This window comes from Sceloporus occidentalis, unplaced genomic scaffold, assembly GCF_023333645.1.
Source record: "Sceloporus occidentalis isolate IW3139 unplaced genomic scaffold, rSceOcc1.0.p SCAF_33, whole genome shotgun sequence".
Lineage (NCBI taxonomy): Eukaryota > Metazoa > Chordata > Lepidosauria > Squamata > Phrynosomatidae > Sceloporus > Sceloporus occidentalis.
Window position 1 is genome coordinate 5,036,519 of NW_028317013.1, and position 19,433 is coordinate 5,055,951.

General features: G+C 38.1%; 1 protein-coding gene across 1 annotated transcript in view; it reads left to right on the forward strand.

The window, feature by feature from the left end:
* Positions 1–1,163, forward strand: part of LOC149298371 (laminin subunit beta-3-like) — a 45,670-nt gene extending 44,507 nt beyond the window's left edge. The window contains exon 22 of the mRNA XM_089487516.1: positions 1,027–1,163. Coding sequence (XP_089343642.1) covers positions 1,027–1,163 — 137 coding nt within the window. The remainder of the gene's footprint in view (positions 1–1,026) is intronic.
* Positions 1,164–19,433: the final 18,270 nt, after the last annotated feature.

Here is a 19,433-nt window from a genome sequence, read left to right on the forward strand (position 1 = left end):
AGAGGCAGAGGAGAGGAGGGAGAGATAAGGAGAAAGATGAGAGATGGGGAGAAAGGGGAGAGATAATGAATAAGGGGAAATATAGGCAGAAAGAGGAGAAATAATGAGAAGTAGGAAAGATGGGCAAAAGGTGAAAGGAAAAAAGGGGAGAAAAATGAGAGGTAGTGAGAATGGAAAGAGATAATAAGAATGAGAAGAGATAATGAGAAAAAGGGGAGATAGGGAGAAAATGGAGAGAGAAAGAGGAGAGATGAGATGAGATAAAAAATACTATTTAATTTAGTTGGATGAATTTGAGGCTGACATATTTACTTACATTAAAAAAATGTATGGGGGCCAGCATTTCATGCTTGGATCATTCAGAGACTATGTGATTCTCATAGTATTGTGCTCAATGGTATACAATGCTATACTGGGTGTCATGCTAGGCTTAGAAGGATTGAAGACCGAGCTGGCTTTCCTCCTAATTTGCAAAGTCAGTGTAACAAGCCACATAATATACTTGCGTCCAAAAGTGGGGTTTTGCAAGTGTCACAAACTTGGAAGACCCATCACCCACCATCAGCAAGCAGGGAAGCCTGGTCCATCCATTGATTCTGCTAGGGAACGTGGAGGGGGGGCAAACAAATATTTGCTATGGAGCCAATCAATATTAAAGACTGCATTGTGTGACGGGGCTGATCCTTACATATAGGAAAACAAATCGTCTAGGATAAGATCCCAATGGATAAACACAAACTTTTAGCAGCTACTTAACTTGCTTATATGATAACTTCACCAGCTGTCATTTAGCACAGTTTACTATACCATGAGCCACAAATAACAAAGCTAACAAACCTCTTTAGCTACTGTTGACTACATGTTAAATTACTGAAACAGAATATCTTTTTTACTAGTAAAATAAACACATTAGTACGGATTGTTTCCCTGCTTTATACTTTTATGAAACACAATTCTTGACACCACAGGTTAATCTCCAAACCCATTACCTTTTTTTCTAAGGTGTGTTATTTTCTCTTCCCATAGAAATTGAGAGTGAGCTGCAAGAGGGCAGACAATCTCTGATTATGAAATTCACACAGCTGGGTGGCTTGGAAGAAGAAGTCAGGAACATCCGCGATTACATCAGCGAAAAGGCACATTACTACGCAAACTGCAAATAAGGGAGTCAGGGGACCTTCATCTCTCTGATGGATTTCAGCATTGTGCCTTGCGTTTCATTTGACTGTGTATATCTCCATTGTCCACCTCTTCTAGAGTCTGCTTAAAATGGATGAGTGACCCACAATAATATTGCAACAGCTCATCATGTGAGATTTATAAAGATTCAAAATCAACTCAGATGTATCTATGGATTCAGAAACATTTAGTATGCATAAAATGTTAAGACTGGTGTCATTTGGTTCCATAGGTCAATGGCATCCATCCTTGTGTTTTAGGTAAAGAAACTGACCCAGTCACTGGTTGTAAGCTAAACTATACATTGTAAGGAAAGATTGAGATAACATTTTTGTATTTGTTTTCCTTTTTTCCCTAGTGATGACAAGACTATATGAAGTACCATATGCAAATTAATTTTACCACAAAAAAGTGTTAACGGGAAAGTTTAAAATATCAGACAACCTAACCAAAAACAAATGCTAAATGTCTCCTGTGCAGAAACTATCTGTGGTTGAGGATAAGAGGCAAATATAAATGAGGGATTCTGCAGAACCCCCATGCGTTTGTGCATTAGGGTACATATAGTGGCTGGAGAGTACCTTTAGTTTGCATATGGTGCCACATTATGATATTATACACATCGGGCAAATCCAGCAAATATATACCTATTTATGAACAGCTATATGTGTTTATGGTCTGAACCGATTCCTTCGAACAAAATGTAGTCCACCACAAGGTAGAATGATGAAACCCAACATATAAATGCAGAAATTGTATGGAGCAGCTGTATTCAAATCTGGATTATTTTAGGTATTTATTTAATACCTAAAGCAGTGCAATCCTCTTTAATCAACGTGTAATGGAAATTGAATTAGGGGCATTTAAAGAGAAGTCTGGTCACCTAATCCCCATTCTACAAAATACTTGAATAGTAACTGGCTCATTCATATATGTTCTGCAATTCCATATCATCTAAAAACTGGTATATGTAATGTTTAGTTACAGTGTATAATATGGTCAAACTAACTCTATATTTTAATATATTTATTTAAATTTCTCAAAGTTTGCATACATATGTATTTGATACAAATAAACAAACTACCCAACACATTTTGCATTTACGTTATTTTAATTCTTGTGTAATTTTCCCTGCCAATCAAATATTTGACAAATCAACTACAAAGAAGCAAAACAAACATTAATGTTTTATTAAAAGCCCTGTTCCAAAGTGATACTAAAATGGAGGGGAAGGGAAATGGTACCATTAGCAGGGAAAGAAAAAAACAACAGTATCATAAAGCCAATGTCAGTAACAACTATACTTTATATAGCACCTTTTGTAGAGCTCTTTATCAGAAAGATGAATGGCTGAGTTGACAGTGATGGGATTTAAACATACAGCACTGAGATGTGAATAGAAATTGTAGTTACAGGAATTACTAACTGAGCTATAGAATGATCAACCACTACCTTAGAAAAAGGGAGCACTGTACACAAGTCATCCTCAGTGAAACAGACGTAATATCCAAATCATTTAACAGCTTTGTACCACTCAACCTATATGGGTTATTTTATATCCAATAAATAATGAATACACTGATGCTGAAAATATGTGTGTTGGAATATATATACAAAATGTGCCCTTGTCTAGTGTGTAATCATGTGTTTATGCTGTTATGAAAAAGTTATTTTAATGTGAATGTTAAATTACTTATTAAAGCACTTAAGAGGAATCAATTAATTTAATATAGTATTCAATCAGGTCACCATTGATTGCTTATATGAAAACAATATTAAATTATAAGATAAATAATTAAATTGAAATGAGTTAATGTAGCTGAAAATTAATCTGATGTAGATATAATGAAAACATCAAATTACAAGTAATGCCGAATTATATATACCGTTTTTAGATAAATTAGTGACTCCGTAGATAGAAAATAGTATACCACACCATACCAACCAATCGTAATATTCCTGTGATTGAACAGTAATGTCATGTGAGTAAAGATTAAATAGGCATAATTTGATTACACATGGCCATATTTAAACAATCAGTGTCATATTACAAACTTAACTACTCCGTGTTTATGATAGAGAATAATCTTACATGGTACAATAAAATTGGCCAATTCCAATGAAGCGAAACATTTTTTATAACTCTTAGTTATATCCTTAACATGATAAAATCTGTATATGTGTGTCACATAGCTGGATAGTCTGACCGACTACCTCCGCTGACTTGTGCTCCCTTAGCCTGGGTGTCACGACCGAGGTACGGGCTGTGGATCTGCACTGCAGGCAATAGAGTAGTCGGGGTCACGAGCAAAGGTCAGGGCAGGCAGCAAACAACGTAAGTCAGGAACAAGCAGGAATCAATACCAGAAAGTTAAAGTAGGTCAAACGCTAGTGTAGGCAGAAAGGCACTATAACAGGCAAAGGTGTAGCGCCAACTGAGGGTTTAAATATCCCTCCATGAAAACAGATCCTTCTACCCACCTAATTAGGGGGAGGAGAAAAAAAGATTAATGTCACTTTAAGAAGTGACATGAATATTCATGAGTTAGCCTCTCATGACGTTGAGATGTGCGCCACCTTAGATCCCTTGAACTCCGCTGGGACGCGTGTCTAGGAGGAAGATGGACCCGGCAGCGGCTCCTATCAACGGAACGAGCAGGGAGCCGAACGCGCGGGCTGCGTCTTGGCATCCCTGCTCGTTGAAGAGAAGACGCCACGGAGGAGGTAACACTGGGTCAACACACTCTTTCCCGGTTTCCCAGTCACTAGCCAAGACTCAGTGTAGAGTATAACCAAAATGAAAACTACTTTATTTTTCACACACATGGCTGGATATAGCTAGCAAAGCACACAATATAAATCAAGATATTGGGATACAATAGGTACACAACCGCCCCCTTAATCTGCAACCCAGAGACAACATGTTCAGTTAAGGGATTAACAATACAATAGTCCCAACCGCCACTATCTATTACCGGACGAAATCAGTTCCAAGGTTTTGCCAGGGGAAATTAAACTGAAACAATAGCGGTCACTCCCTGGTTGCATATCCTGGCTGTCTGCCAGAGATAATCCCCTCAGCAAGTGAAGAGATGATATACTTCTGGGGGTAGCCACAGCCAGGGCCCATAGTCAATAGGGAGGAGGCTAGCTCTCAGGCCTCTCTAGTGGCCCCAGTGATGGAGGGTTCCGTCACATTTCTCCCCCTTCCAAATGGAACTGACCCAGGAGGAGACCCCAAATGGGTTGACTCTGTAGTCAGTCAGTTAATTTGGCCATCAATGCCCTCCCAAAACTGGTGCCCCAAACCATTTGCCCCTGCAAGAGCAGATGCCTCTGCCTCTCCCGGAAAATATAACTGCCACTGGATAAAATTGCCAACTGCACCTTCTCTCTAGAGTCTTCTCAGCCGCTGGGGAGACGACAGGGTGGCGGGGGCCCCTTTAATCCAGGGTTGGGATCTAAGCCAGCTGCTTAGGTACCACAGGTGGCGACCACAGTCTCATCCACCTGTATGGGATATATGTTGTCCAGTGCTTGTTTTGTACGATCCTCTGGTGGAGGGACCTCTGGTGAGGAACGGCAGAGGACAGCTGTGCTGTGACCCGGAGAAAGCACTTCTATGGAGTTTGCGGGGACCTCCAATGCTGGTAGAGAGAGGCCATACTGTCTTTCTCATGTTGCCAATTCTTTGTCTGGGGTGGTCTTAGCGGGCACTGCTGGAGTGTCACGGTCAGACTCAGGAACAAGGGGGATGGGTGGGCAGAGACCAGTGGTACTGATGACAGCCCTTCTGCTGAGGAGTGAGGATCTGGGCCAACTGTCCAACATTCCGGCGACCAAGGTGTGGAGACCTCAGTCCCATCCACTACCACAGTTTCTGGGGCCGCCTGACTGGACCTTACAAATTGCTGTGGTCAGACTCAGGAAACAGGGAAGGGAGCAGGCAAAGGCCATGGGCACTGTGCCCGGATGGCAGCTCTTCTGCTGGGTGGGTGCTAGTGGAGACCACAGTCCCACCCACTACACCCAGAAAACTTTCTTCCTTTCACTGGGAAGGAAAGTCAATTGCTTTTCCTCCCGGACCAACATTCTCAGATGTAAAATCAATTAAATCAACAAAATCCATGGACACGGGGGGTATACTGTTGAACACGGTCGAACAGTTTTTTTTATATGCCTTCTCCACTTCCCACTCCTATGTAATTAAAAAGTCTAAATCACCTCTCAGTCCTAGTGTATCTGGGAGGTCCAACTACCTGAAATCCCGGATGTCCTCAATCTGCCCCTCTGCTGTAATGCAGAAGTCCGGATCCTCCTGGAGAATATCCCATAATAATACCGGACCCCCAAAGCCAGCCCTCTGGAGAACATTATTTTGCAGTCCCCCAATCTGCTTGATTTGCATGCCACTGCAGAGCCCGATACTGATTTTCCAGCTCTACCACCTGTTGGACCAGCTTGTCCAATTCAGATACCCATTGCTCCTGGGGTTGCTGTCCCACGAATGACATCACAAGCTGGTTGGGGGCAGAGAAAACACAGATACGCTGTTTGAGGGTTAAGATGGCACTGTTAAGCTGCTTTGTACTCACAAGCTGTTGGAGGACAAATGTGGCACTCACAAGCTGTTGGCAAAAGTGGCACTGTGACATTAGGGGCCCCGGGTAATTTTCTCCCCGGTGCCCTGTGGTTTGTAGTTATGTCCCTGACTGGAGAATCTAGTTTATGTTTGATTAAGCCAATGTGCTCTAAGATTCTCCATTGTAAGTAATTAAGTAACAAACAACAGAAGAGGAACAGTTAATGAATAACCCTAATAGGAAATTCATTGGCTCTTAATGTACTCTTCAAGAATTTAGCTGGCTGTATCTACTCACAAGCCTTGCAATGGTTGCATCATTCAAATACTTAATCAACCACAACATGGGACAGATGGGACAGTAACATAGAAACAAAGAAAGTGACGGCAGATAAGAACCAGTAGGCCCATCCAGTCTGCCCAACCTCTGAGTACTTTCCTTTAGTACTTGTCCTTATCCTATATCTAGCTTGGCCTTATGCCTATCCCATGCTTGCTTAAATGACTTTACTGTATTAACATCTACCACTTCTGCTGGGAGGCTATTCCATGCGTCCACTACCCTTTCCGTAAAGTAATATTTTCTGATGTTACCATTAAACCTTTGCCCCTCTAGTTTATGCTTGTGTCCTCTTGTTGTGGTAGTATTTCTCCTTTTAAATAAACTCTCTTCCTTTACCTTGTTGATTCCCTTTAAGTATTTAAATGTTTCTATCATATCCCCCCTGTACCATCTTTTTTCCAGGCTATGTAGGTTAAGATCCTTTAACCTGTCCTGGTAAGGTTTATCTTGTAATCCATAAATCATTTTAGTAGCCCTTCTCTGCACTTTCTCCAACATTTCTATATCCTTCTGGAGATATGGTCTCCAGTACTGTACACAATACTCCAAGTGAGGTCTCACCAGTGATCTGTACAACGGCATGAGCACTTCCCTCTTTCTACTGCTAATACCTCTCGCTATACAACCAAGCATTCTGCTAGCATTACCTGCTGCTCTACTGCATTGTCTGCCTACCTTTAAATCCTCAGAAATAATTACCCCTAAATCCCTTTCCTCACACGTTGAGGTTAGGACAGTACCAAATATTCTATACTCTGTCCTTGGGTTTTTATGCCCCAGGTGCATTACTTTGCATTTATCTACATTAAATGCCAATTGCCACAGCTCCGACCATTTTTCCAGTTTACCTAGATCGTTTGTCATTTGGCTTCTTCCTCCAGGAACATCAACCCTGTTGCAAATTTTTGTGTCGTCAGCAAATAAACATACCTTTCCATCAAGTCCATCTGCAATATCACTAATAAAAATATTAACCCCTTAAGGACCGGGCTCATTTTTCGTTTTGTACCCTGTGGGACCGAGGCTGTTTTGACACTTTTGTGGTGCTTGTGTTCAGCTGTAATTTTCTCCTCACCCATTTAGTGTACCCACATAAGTTATATATTGTTTTTTTCAGGACAAGATGGGCTTTCTTCATATACCATTATTTTGATCGTATCATCTTATTTACTATAAAAAAAATAAAAAAAACATGGTGAAAAATTGAAAAAAAACACATTTTATGACTTTTATTTGAAAAATCTTTTACTCACCTAAAAAAGCAAGAAAAAAAACTAGCTAAATAGATTCTACTACTTGTCCTGAGTTTAGAAATACCCAATGTTTTTATGTTTTTTTGCTGTTTTTTGTAAGTTATAGGGCAATAAGTACAAGCAGCGTTTTATGATTTCCAAATCTTTTTTAACAAATCTGGTCAGTCTGCCTCCATCTCCTGTTTGGAATATATTTGAAGCCGGTTAACTCAATTTAACCCGGTCAGACCATATATTTTTGAAAACTAGACACCCCAGGGTATTCCAAATGCTGTTATTTTAACCCTTTCCATGCACCAATTATAGAACTACACTTTGTCAAACTTTGTAATAGTAATTTTTTTAATTTTTTTTTTCACACAAATTGTACTTTAGTTATAGATATACAGGTCCTGGTATATGTCACTGTCAAACAACACCCCAATATGTGTTCAGGAACATCTCCTGAGTACAGCGATACCCCACATGCATGGGTTTGTCAGATTGTTTGGCTGGTAAAAGGCTACTTTTGGGGCATGCGTAATCCAGGTGGTCATTTGGTCAGTCTGCCTCCATCTCCTCTTTGGAATACCTTTGAAGCGGGTTAACTCAATTTAACCCATTCAAACCATATATTTTTGAAAACTAGACACCCCAGGGTATTCCAAATGCTGTTATTTTAACCCTTTCCATGCACCAATTATAGAACTACACTTTGTAAAACTTTGTAATAGTAATTTTTTTTTTTTTTTTTTAACACAAATTGTACTTTAGTTATAGATATACAGGTCCTGGTATATCTCACTGTCAAACAACACCCCAATGTGTGTTCAGGAACATCTCCTGAGTGCAGTGATACCCGACATGCATGGGTTTGTCGGGTTGTTTGAGATTTAAAATGCCACATTTGGGAAGTGCGCTTTTTTTCTCCATTTTGGTCAGTCTGTACCTATGCCCTATCTTTGAGCTCGGCCACTCCAATTTACCCCATCACTCATTTTTTTTATATATTAGACACCCCTTGGGTATTTGAAGTGCTTTTATTTTAACTCTTTGTTGAGATTTTTGAGAAATTTTAGCACTTGCTCAAAATAATAAACTTTATTTTTTTATTTTATTTTATTTTTTTTATACTTTTTTTATATTTTTTTTACACATTTTGCTGGTACTGGATGGCTCATCAAGTGACATCACTGCATAATTATTTTTAAATGTTAGCACATTTTTTTTTATTTTTTTTTCCATTTTTTATTTTTTTTTTGAATATTTTACTAATCACATAGTGATTAGAAAGCTGGGTTCCATTGACTTGCTTGGTTGAATGCAGTACCTGTATTCAACCTGCAAGTGGAGCCAGAGTTCTCTAGAGGGTCAGGAGACCGTCTAGCGAACTCTTTCTTCTTTATTGTTTTTTTTCCCGGGCCGCCGCCATCTTGCTTGATGGCGAAGATCACCGGCAGCTGCGGCTGTGACCGCTCTCTGGAGCGGTCACAGCCCATCCAAAGGTAAGTGTTTGGTATCGTTGATCGCCTCCTAAACGCTTTTAAAACGGGCGTCCGCCGCCATACAATGTATGGTGGCTGTTGACGCCCCGGGGAGGGGCCAGACATGGCCCCCGATGCCGATCGTTGATCACTTTCTAAGCTTATTTAATTTTTTGACGGTTCAGGACCGTCAAAGGTCATTTAGTGACCTTCTTGTCATGACGGTCCTGAACCGGCAAAGGTCGCGAAGGGGTTAAAGAGAATGGGTCCAAGTACAGATCCCTGAGGTATCCCACTGGTAACAAGACCTTGTTCTGAATATACGCCATTGACTACAACCCTCTGTTGTCTGTCACTCATCCACTCCTTAATCCATTCAACAACATTGGGATCTAAACCCAGAGATTGCAGTTTATTTATAAGTCTTCTATGTGGGACAGTGTCAAAGGCCTTACTGAAATCCAGATACGCAATGTCTACTGCACCACCTTGATCAATTACTTTAGTCACCCAATCAAAAAAATCAATAAGATTTGTTTGGCAAGATCTTCCTGAGGAAAACCCATGTTGTTTTTGATCTTGAAACCCACGTGACTTCAGATGTTCAACAGTAGTAATTTATGTTCTTTCAGCGGCCACCTCGTTCACATGCAGTGTTGCATACTAGTTTTAAATGAAGGAGGGCGTCTTTGAGATAGAGCCCGGTGAGCTGCCTGAACGCACCGCCTTCTCTTGAAGCTGTACGTTTTTATGATACACCCGATCGCTTCATCATACAAAGGGGAGGTCCACGCAAAACGAGGAAGCATTTGGACAATATAAACGGGCAGCAGACAGAATTCAAGTGTATATACTTCTTTCTATAGATTCGTTATTAGATTTTATACTATTACTTTTTTCTCCTGAGTAAGCCAAGCTTGAACTTGGCAAAAAGCGTTGAGATCATCCAGACTACTACCCTGATCGATTTATATTTCTTCCTATGATGAGAAGTGGGACTTCATTCATGTGGTTGAGCGTTTGTGCATAACATATTTGTTACGCTAATTTTTCCTGTACGTGCAAACCTTATTTTACTTTTTATTTTTTCATTGATACTTCCATTGAGTTACTAGAGTGATACTGTACAATTGGAGTTCTGTTATTATTACAGATTTTAAGGAAGATATTAAGTGTTTCTCCATACTTCTTGATGAGCTTGCTTCAAACCTGTTTGTGAGTGGTATTAATCTATATGATGTTTTTGATATTTTATTTATACAATAATGCATTTTTTTTATTTTTCAAATAAGTGCTAGAATGTGATGTCACTTCAAGGGGCCAATTGTAACTGCTTATAGGTGCTAGCAAAGAGCCATGCAATTGCATCCAAAGTACAGTACAGAGGTGACACTTGGCTATCATATATATATATTATAAAAGATTATGTGGTTACTTATAGTTCCATTCAGTACACTGCTTTTTAAATCCAAAAAAAAAAAAGTAAGCTTATTATCTAATAACCAAGTAGGACCTAAAATGATTAAGTTGACAATTTGGATGTGACTATGTTCGAAACTTGATTTTTTTTTTTCTTTTTCTTTCTGTTATGTGTCATCTGTTACTTGTCAGTGTTTTATATATATGTTTATAACTCAATAAAGAGATAAATAAAATAACATTAACCTTATCTGCAAATCTCCCATGCCTCAGGCAGAACTTTACCAACATAAAAAAATAGTATAACCGAGAACTAGAAAATAAATGTACAAAACAGGTAGCATGGGAAATTAAGCATTCAATCCTATTTCCTTTTGAAATAAAAATGTACTGTTCCATCTAATAGAAGAATGCATATAATATAGTCCGCGTACACAAAGGATAATAACCACTGTGTGGCTACTTCTATGCAGTTGAAAGCAGCGTTAGGTTATGTAAGTCATTTTACGTTAATATGGACACTGCTATCCACTTTGATGAGAAAAAAAGCATTTCACATTGCAATGTAATGGTTATATTTATCAGGGTGAAAGGCATGAAACATTTCAGATATTAAAAAAGCAACACTGAATATTTAGAATGGAACGCTGTATTTGCCACACAGAACTCTTTGTAATAAAAAAGTTTTGTTTATTTATAACCTCAAATGACAGGAGCCGAATACATTTAATACATTCATATTTACAGGAAACGCATTAGATGATCCCCACATTTAAAGAGATAACAACAATTTTAATTAATTTAATGTATGTGCATCTGATTCATTAAAAGTGCTCACGTTGACGCATTTTAAATAACCAACAGTGCTTTCTGAAAAGAATTTGTCATATTTGTTTTTATATTCCAGTACAAATTAGTCATATGTAGTTTTTGACATTTTACAAAGTACCGGTAAATGCTAAAAAAAAAATAAAAAAATTAATACATGATTAGCCACCTTTATGGTCTGTAAAAGAAAGGGCTTAAAATATACTTTGCTATTTACAAACTTCCGCAGTTAGGCTACACAATTCATGTTGGTTTGGAATTTGTCCTAGAATAGTTAAACGTAGGCGAACATCTATTTCTATAGGATAGACTCATTAAAGAATTACAGAAAAAAGCTCTGCATTAGTGCCATGATGGGCCTCTTCTGTATTTCACTTTTTAAATGCAAGTACATATACATATTTGCAGGCATTTAGATAATATACTATAATATTATTATACAAGAGTTAACAAAGAATCTCAGAAATTAGTCTTTTTCCCATACATATTTCATAGAGCATGAACGCAAAGCCAGAAGATCCTGCTTATGATTTTAACTTTAAGACAGCCGTGTCTCATCACAACTAGTATTATTATGTCTAATCACCTGGACAGCACTCTTACAAGTACTATGTGAAGAACTGAAGAACTCTAGAACCTTGGCTCAAGTCAAGAAATTCTTCAAAACAGAATGCTAATCTGGCAAAAGCCCATCATTTTCAATGCTGATCAACATGCAGAAAGCACTAGGATTTTTTAACAGAAGTTGCACGATACTACACCTTCAAACACAAAATAAATTGATCAACAGATAAAGTTATAAATGTCTTTGTACAAGGACTGTTTGAATGTCCACCTAGACTTGTCCTCCTTGTAATGTCCAAGAATGCTTGTTTAAGATGGTGAAGCCAAGCTATGGAGCACTGCAGGACTGATGCCTCTGTGAAGAGCGATCAGTTCCGTGCCCAACAAAAATCACTGCCTTTGTCCTTCAGAATACGTCCACGTTATTTAGACGGTGTTCCTAGCAAGGAAATGAAAGGGAGCTTCTTCTGCTTCCCTCTGAAGCGTGATCAATGTTTGGCTCTAATGCACAGACAAAGTGCAGCCTTTCTGCAATACATAAGCAAGAATGGTCGTTATCACGTGGCATTTAAAGACTTTCATTAACAGACCTACAGTTTCATGCTTTTAATTTCCTAATAATATATACAATATATGGGGAACATAGTAAATAATGTGGAATTTGAGCAATCCCCCAACTGAACTCTAAGGTTGTTTTCAAGCCTTTAATCATTTTACTTACAATGACGTGTAGCGACTCCAATTACAGTCGTGGAAGTCACATGATTGAGCAAACCCCAGTCTGTCCACTGCCACAATGCGTGTAGTTTGTCGCCTTGACAGGAGGAGTAACACCATTCATGAAAGGTCTGTGGAAAGGATTATAAATAATTTACTACAAGTCTATAATAAAAATATTACATAGAATCTACAGTTCTAAAGGGTTCATCGCAGAATAATGCCAGTAAAACTGGCTCTAGGGTGTGAGACTGGTCATCAATCAATTATATTCAACAGTGTATTTTACTTTGAAGGTAAGTGGTTGTTTTCTATTAATTTAGCTCTAAAAAAAACCATTAAAACTGTTACTGAGCTCTTCAGTTTGAAAACAATGCCAGCACATGCTGCGTTACTCACTTAGTTACCCAAGTCCAGGGCCGGCCGAAGACTTAACGCCGCCTGGGGCGAAGTTTAAAACGCCGCCCCCCCCCCCCGCCGACGCCGGGGGGGGGGGGGGGGGGGTTGGCATTTTAAACTTCGCCGACGGCATAATCTACGACCCCCCCCCGGTACTTACCTTTAAACAGTCCTGCGGCGAGTCTCCCTGCTCTGCCACGGTGCCGGCTTGTAATGCTGAGCGCCGGAAATTGACGTCACTTCCGGCGCTCTGCATTACAAGCCGGCACCGGGACCGAACAGGGAGACTCGCCGCAGAGGAGAGAGAGAGAGGGGCGCCGAGCGGGTAAGCTAAAACCACTCGGTGCCCCTCTCTCTCTCCTCCGCTTCAAAAAAAAAAAAGCGCTTGGGGCGGCAAAGTGCCGCCCCTTCTAAAGTGCCGCCTGGGGCAATTGCCCCAGTCTGCCCCATTATAGGGCCGGCCCTGCCCAAGTCTGTCTTATATATAGAGAGAGGTTTGAAGAAGGATAACACTGGAATTAATTTAAAGATAGTCCATCTGGACTGGTTTCCTCATATATAGCATCTATGTAGTCACATACTTTTATTTTAACATGTTTTCCATATATTTATAGTTATTTAAATATTTTTTGTGCCGTCACGTTACTTGTTTTTTAATTGTTAATCACTGAAACTTGGCCTGTAAAATCAATGATTATGCTATTTTCAAGCCCAATTGATTAAGCAAACATGTTTAGTCCTTGATACCATAACGTGTTCCCAGACTTTATAATGTTAGAATGTTTTGTTATTGACATTATGCTTAGTTATACTAAAATCAATGTGTTATTTTCAAAGTAATGTATTATTTTTGCCACATTTTGGTAATATTTAGTTCATCTATTCAATGGAACAAAAGCTGTGGAAATAATGTATTCGGTGTATTAGACCTCAAAATGTTTCTTTTTTTTTTTTTTTAATAAGTAAATATCAAATATACATTTTTAACTCTTTAAGAGCCAAAAGTAGCAATGTAGAGCCTACTAGATTGTATTAGATTTTTTGCACTTTAAGCAAATAAACCTCTACAAACAACCAACTAGGCCTGCTTTTGTGCCACATGTCCAATGTTCCTTGCAAAAAAATATGATGCAAAGATCTACATGATTAAAGAATTATTTCTGGTTAAGGTTTTGGGCATACAGTAGTACTATGAGTGATGTTTCTAATGCTGTATATAATCACAAACACATTAAATTTACATATTCAAAGGGGAACAACACCGTTAAGCCCCATAAATGCCAACTAAAACTGGAGGTTACTAATTACTTACTAATGATTCAGATTTGAAACAGAATGTTAGTCAGTATTCATAACAGGGGGATAACTATGTGATTTTAGGACCTTGGTTACATTTATAGTAGAAATGAATTGCGTCCTATGATAAATGTGAACTTACTGCTTTTTGTGAGATTTCTTTTGCAGCCCGGTGTCTGAACATAATATTGGTTTTCCTTTTTCATACGTATCTTTTGATTTCCCATTTGCTACATACAGGTTAGTTACACCAGGATTTTTTTCAGTCTTAACTGTCCCATTAGATAAATCCAAAGGTTTGCACTGAGGAATCTCCATGCACAAAATGTCATAATCCAAAGTGGACTCCTTTGAAGGGCTGATTTTTGGGGCTTTTTTTTCTTGGACTGAGGTTTGTGCAATAACTATTTTGGAAGGGGACTTTGGAGAACTGGCTTCCTGTCCAGATGTCTTCTGGGAAAGATGAATTATGTTTACTTGTGGAGGAATTTTATTAACAGCGACAGATGATTTCTTGGAAGGTGTATTGGTTGAAGGTGCTTTCTGGAATGAATTTCTTTTTACTTCATTTTTTGAGAGCGGTGGTGTTGGGAGATCAAGAGACTGAGAAATGTTTTTGGAGTTTAAATTTTGATGCCGATGTTCTTTTGGATTTGCTTCCTTTTGGGTTGTTTTGGCTCCTTGGGCAGTGTTGGAAGCATGATTGTTCTGTGTCTTAGAAGACTTTGTTTGGGAATGGCCATCCTTCATGGGACAGGCTTGGTTTTGGTCAACAAGCATGAGATGCACTGGACTGGTTTGGGTGGCACTGTTTTGGGTAACACCCTTAGGAACTGATTTCCTTGAACTCGCGGAGTGAATCTGGACATCTTGATTTGTTTTTGGAGGTGTTGGTTGTAGAACAGATACCTTAGACTGAGAACAATCCTTGTGTGTCATATTTTTATTTTGCTCAGTTTTAGATTCCAAGGACTTCATTGATGAGGTATCTTTGAGGTTGATGAGACATGTTTCTGCTGCAGTTTTTATCTCCTCTGCCTTAATAGAGTTGCAAGCCATTACTTTTGGCACACTATCAGGAGACAATTTATTAGAAAACGATGGATGTAGCTTGTCTTTTTCATTTATAGAGTTCCCTTCTGTGTTACTGTTAAGAATGCTTGGGCCTGTAGCTACAGACACTTTGATACTGGGGAGTCCATTCTTTTCTTCTGAGGTGCCATTGTCACTGCTCTGACTGTTGTTCATGTGCATCTTTTTCATGTGATAAACCACTGCTGCAGCATTAAATGCTTGCTGTAAGTACAATAAAATTTTCTTTAGCGTACCAGCTATAAAATTGTAACTCAACAGTATATATTTGTTCTTAAGATTTGCCTCCATGTTCAATCAAATCCATAATCATTGATCTGACTAGTATTCTTGAACAGACAAAAAGACTTAGTCTGTCAATATGGAGCTCTGTTCTACCCAGTCAATTGCAATCTCTCTTCCACGTTGTAAACCTCAATAACTGTAAAAATTATAATGTTTAATTTTCACAATTAACTCACCCTCCACTTGCTTTTAGCGAAGTTCTTCTTGATTTGCATGCTGACCGAGCGGTATATGTCTCGATGGAGAGCAGTGTTGCCAGCAATCCTGCAAGTGATGGAAACATAAGGAACACGTTTTAGCTCATCATTGAGCGGCCGAAATGAAAAATAGGATAGTTTAAATACCTAATGTTTTCATGTGCTTTTTTTGTGACGCTATACTGGTCAAAGTATCAGAAACCTAACCATAACACCTCTTCCACTAAATTTTGCTAGAACATTTATAAATCAGGAATTAGAGTATGGAAATTAGTACTCATGGTGAATGTACTTCTCTTAATGGAAATATATAGTTTGAGTGCATGATAGTTCTTCTTTGATTCTGGTAGCTTTTCAAATTTGTAATATTTCATTTGTAGTATCTTTGCCAGCTGGGGTTTCGAAGGCATGACATGCAGAATTAATCGGTAAGTGTCTCACCAAGGATGCTTAAGGGCATTCTCACAGTTGTATCTTTTCTTGGGATCCTTCTCCAGTAAGCAGGTTATAAAGTCTTTTGCTGAAGGAAGAGGAATAAAAATGGCTAAATGCTATAGATTGCACAGGACTGGATGTCTGTTGGCAAGATAATAACATATCAAAGATTTCAACTCCATATTGGACAGATTAGGATGATTGGGGGGTCCTGATACTATTTTTAGTAAAATGGTCTAACTCAAACTGTTTTCTGCAAAATGTTTACAGCATGGATAAAGTTTTTGTAATAAGAAAGAGTTATTTGAAGAGCTACTATTACATGTATGGAAAAATGTTCCGGATTAGGAATACATTTTAAGATCTCAATACAGAAGATGTATAGGCAAAATTTAAAGTTTTTGCACCATTTTTTTTAAAACACACATCTTTAATAATGCATGTTCTGCTAAATATGGAAAATGTACATACCTGATTTGGAAATGTCATCCCAAAATGGGGATTCAAACTCATATGTTCCTTCTTTTATTTTCTCAAAGAGTCTGGATTCAGTCTCCTCATAAAATGGAGGGTAACCACACAGCCTTAAAGAGAGGACATCATGCAAAAAACATAAGTTATGCAACAGAGCATCTACTGGGACTTCATCACACCAGACTGCTAGCATCACCTAACATTAATGGTCCTACTAACTTGAAGAAATCTACTATGAGACCAAGCGTAAGCTTTTGTAAAGTTGACCCCAATACTTGAAGACATGTAGACTAATCATACAAACATATCTGAAATTAGGCTAGAAATCAGCTAAGTGGTTCTCTGAAATGTTCACACCCATTCACTAAACCTTATGCTGTGGTTAAAGAGTCCTATTAAGTGAAATAGAGTTCTGTGTGAAATCTCCTCCTTGTGATTGCTAACTCAACTCAAGTTTACCGTCTGTGAATTGAAGAGTTACTGTGTATTTGAGTACATCTTACAAGTTAGCCGTCAAGTTGCAACTCAGGGCAAGTCAACTTAAACTGTGGTCAGGTTTGGCATTCAAGTTTATTGTAACAAACTGACGATTTGAGCAATTTCTGCCAACCAGGTTACTGTGTTCTGAGCAACTTGGCTTGACAGCTTAGTAAATAGACCCAAGTTAGCCAAATAACAGCCGTATACTCTGGTAGTAAAAATAAGTGCAAAAATGCAAAATGCATCAATACTTACAAAATATAGGTAATGACTCCGATGGACCAACAATCCACAGCTTTACTGTATGGCTTCTGAGCAAGGACTTCAGGCGCTAGAAGACATTAAAAAAAATAACAATCAAAGTCAAGTTAATAGGACAAATGTACTCATTGTGTGTCATAGGTTGTGTTTGAGCGCCAGTTTTCTTTAGGCACATGGGAACCAGATACCTCATCACAAACAGCAATAGCATGATCAAATTAAGGTACAGATAAACTAGAATGCCCTTTCTTAAAGGGACACTCCAACAATCATATGTACTTTAATTAATATGATAGTTGAGTTTTGCCTTTAAATTAACACTTAGAACTTGAAATTAGAGCATATTTATTCTATTTATACTCACCAACATATCCTGGGGTACCACAAGCTGTGGACATGATTCCAGTTTCTTCCATCTTGGAAAGGCCAAAATCTGTTATCATGATTTTTGCGTTTTCATCCGAGGTTAGATAAAGGAGGTTTTCTGGCTGCAAAGCACAACAGTTGGATGTAAATTTGATTAATGTTCATCTGTAATCTTCCTTAGTGTACATTATTCTTGCCAAACATTGACTCCATAAGAATGGCTGAGTTCATCTAAATACTATAGGCTCTCTCAATTTGTATATAAAAGTTCCCCCGCACACACACACACACACATCTGTAGGGATGCTGACATACAGTAATTTGTGTAGGAACACACTATACAAAATAAGATTCTGAAGCAATTATCTTCAGGATAGATTGTCACAGGTGTTAGTGTTTGCAATTTCACATTGATTGAACCACTTATTACTAAATTTATTTCCATATCTTGAATGTCGGTTGCTGTGAAGGAAACAACACAATTTTCCAGTTGACAGCTTTACCACTGAACAAAACCAATGTAACGTTGTAAACATTGGGGGAGGGGTATAAATAGTGCATTTAAGTATATAAATATAAACCTCAAGACTTCTTATTACTTCGATTTGCATAAAAAGCTCAGAATAAGATTTAAATACACTATATTTTGAATATGGAAAAAATAAAAGGGACCTTCAAGATGAAGCCAACAGATAAAAGGGGACTGAATAAAATATTATTTGTTAGTTATATTATAGCTATATATTAGTTATATTTTCATTCACCTCTAAAATGTGACTTCTCAGGTCTTGTTTGTTCTGTTTTTATCAAATACTAAGTTAAACCCCTTGGACTATAGACATGAGGCCCTATGACCTACATACATCCAGGTACAACTTCCACTCACCTTTAAGTCCCGGTGCACAATGCCATTGTCATGAAGATATTTCACAGCAGACAGCACTTGGCGGATCACATTGCTGGCATCTTTCTCTGTGTACACTCCACGCTCTAATATACGGTCAAACAATTCTCCTCCAGACACCCTGCCATAGAATACATCAGTTTTACATACATAGAAAGTTTTTTTTTTAATACTTCAGCGATATACTTTATGTATGAAATGAATACACTTTATAAGAATCCACCTGACATTTGAGCAAAAACATAAGAAAACTGTCAGGAACTTACAGTTGCATGGCAAGGTAGAAGTGGGAAGAACTCTCGTAGATGTCTTCAAGTGTCACAATATTATCATGCTTAATCCTACAGATCAGAGAGAATAAGAGAATGTATTAGTTGATTACATGAACGGAATCATTAATTAAAAAAAAAACATTAAAGCACTAAATGCGAATGAAAATTTTAAGTTAACAAAGTATGTATTAATAGTATAACTTGGTTGCGTTAAATTAAAAAAAAATTACTTTTACATATTATATTGCTAAATGGTTAATAGTTTCTTAAAGGTTAATCAAGGATGTTATTGAGAATCAGTATTAATATGCTCCCAAATACTGAGGATTTTTTTAACAAGCATTACAACACAACACAACCTGTTTCTTGTCTGCTAAAAAAAACAACAAGATCATGGGTCACTTGGGACTTATTTCACAGATATTTAACATTGTTTTATTTATGTTAATAAAACAGTGGTACTAAGCAACACGCTGTAAATTTTAGAGAAAGAATAGTTTTATTCTACATTCATTCCAGTTTATTTTATTTGTACCTGTACAGAAGGAGACAAAACAGATAAATATAAGAAGGACTCACTTCTTTAGCACGGCTATTTCATTTTCCAGGCTCCTGTCTCTTGAG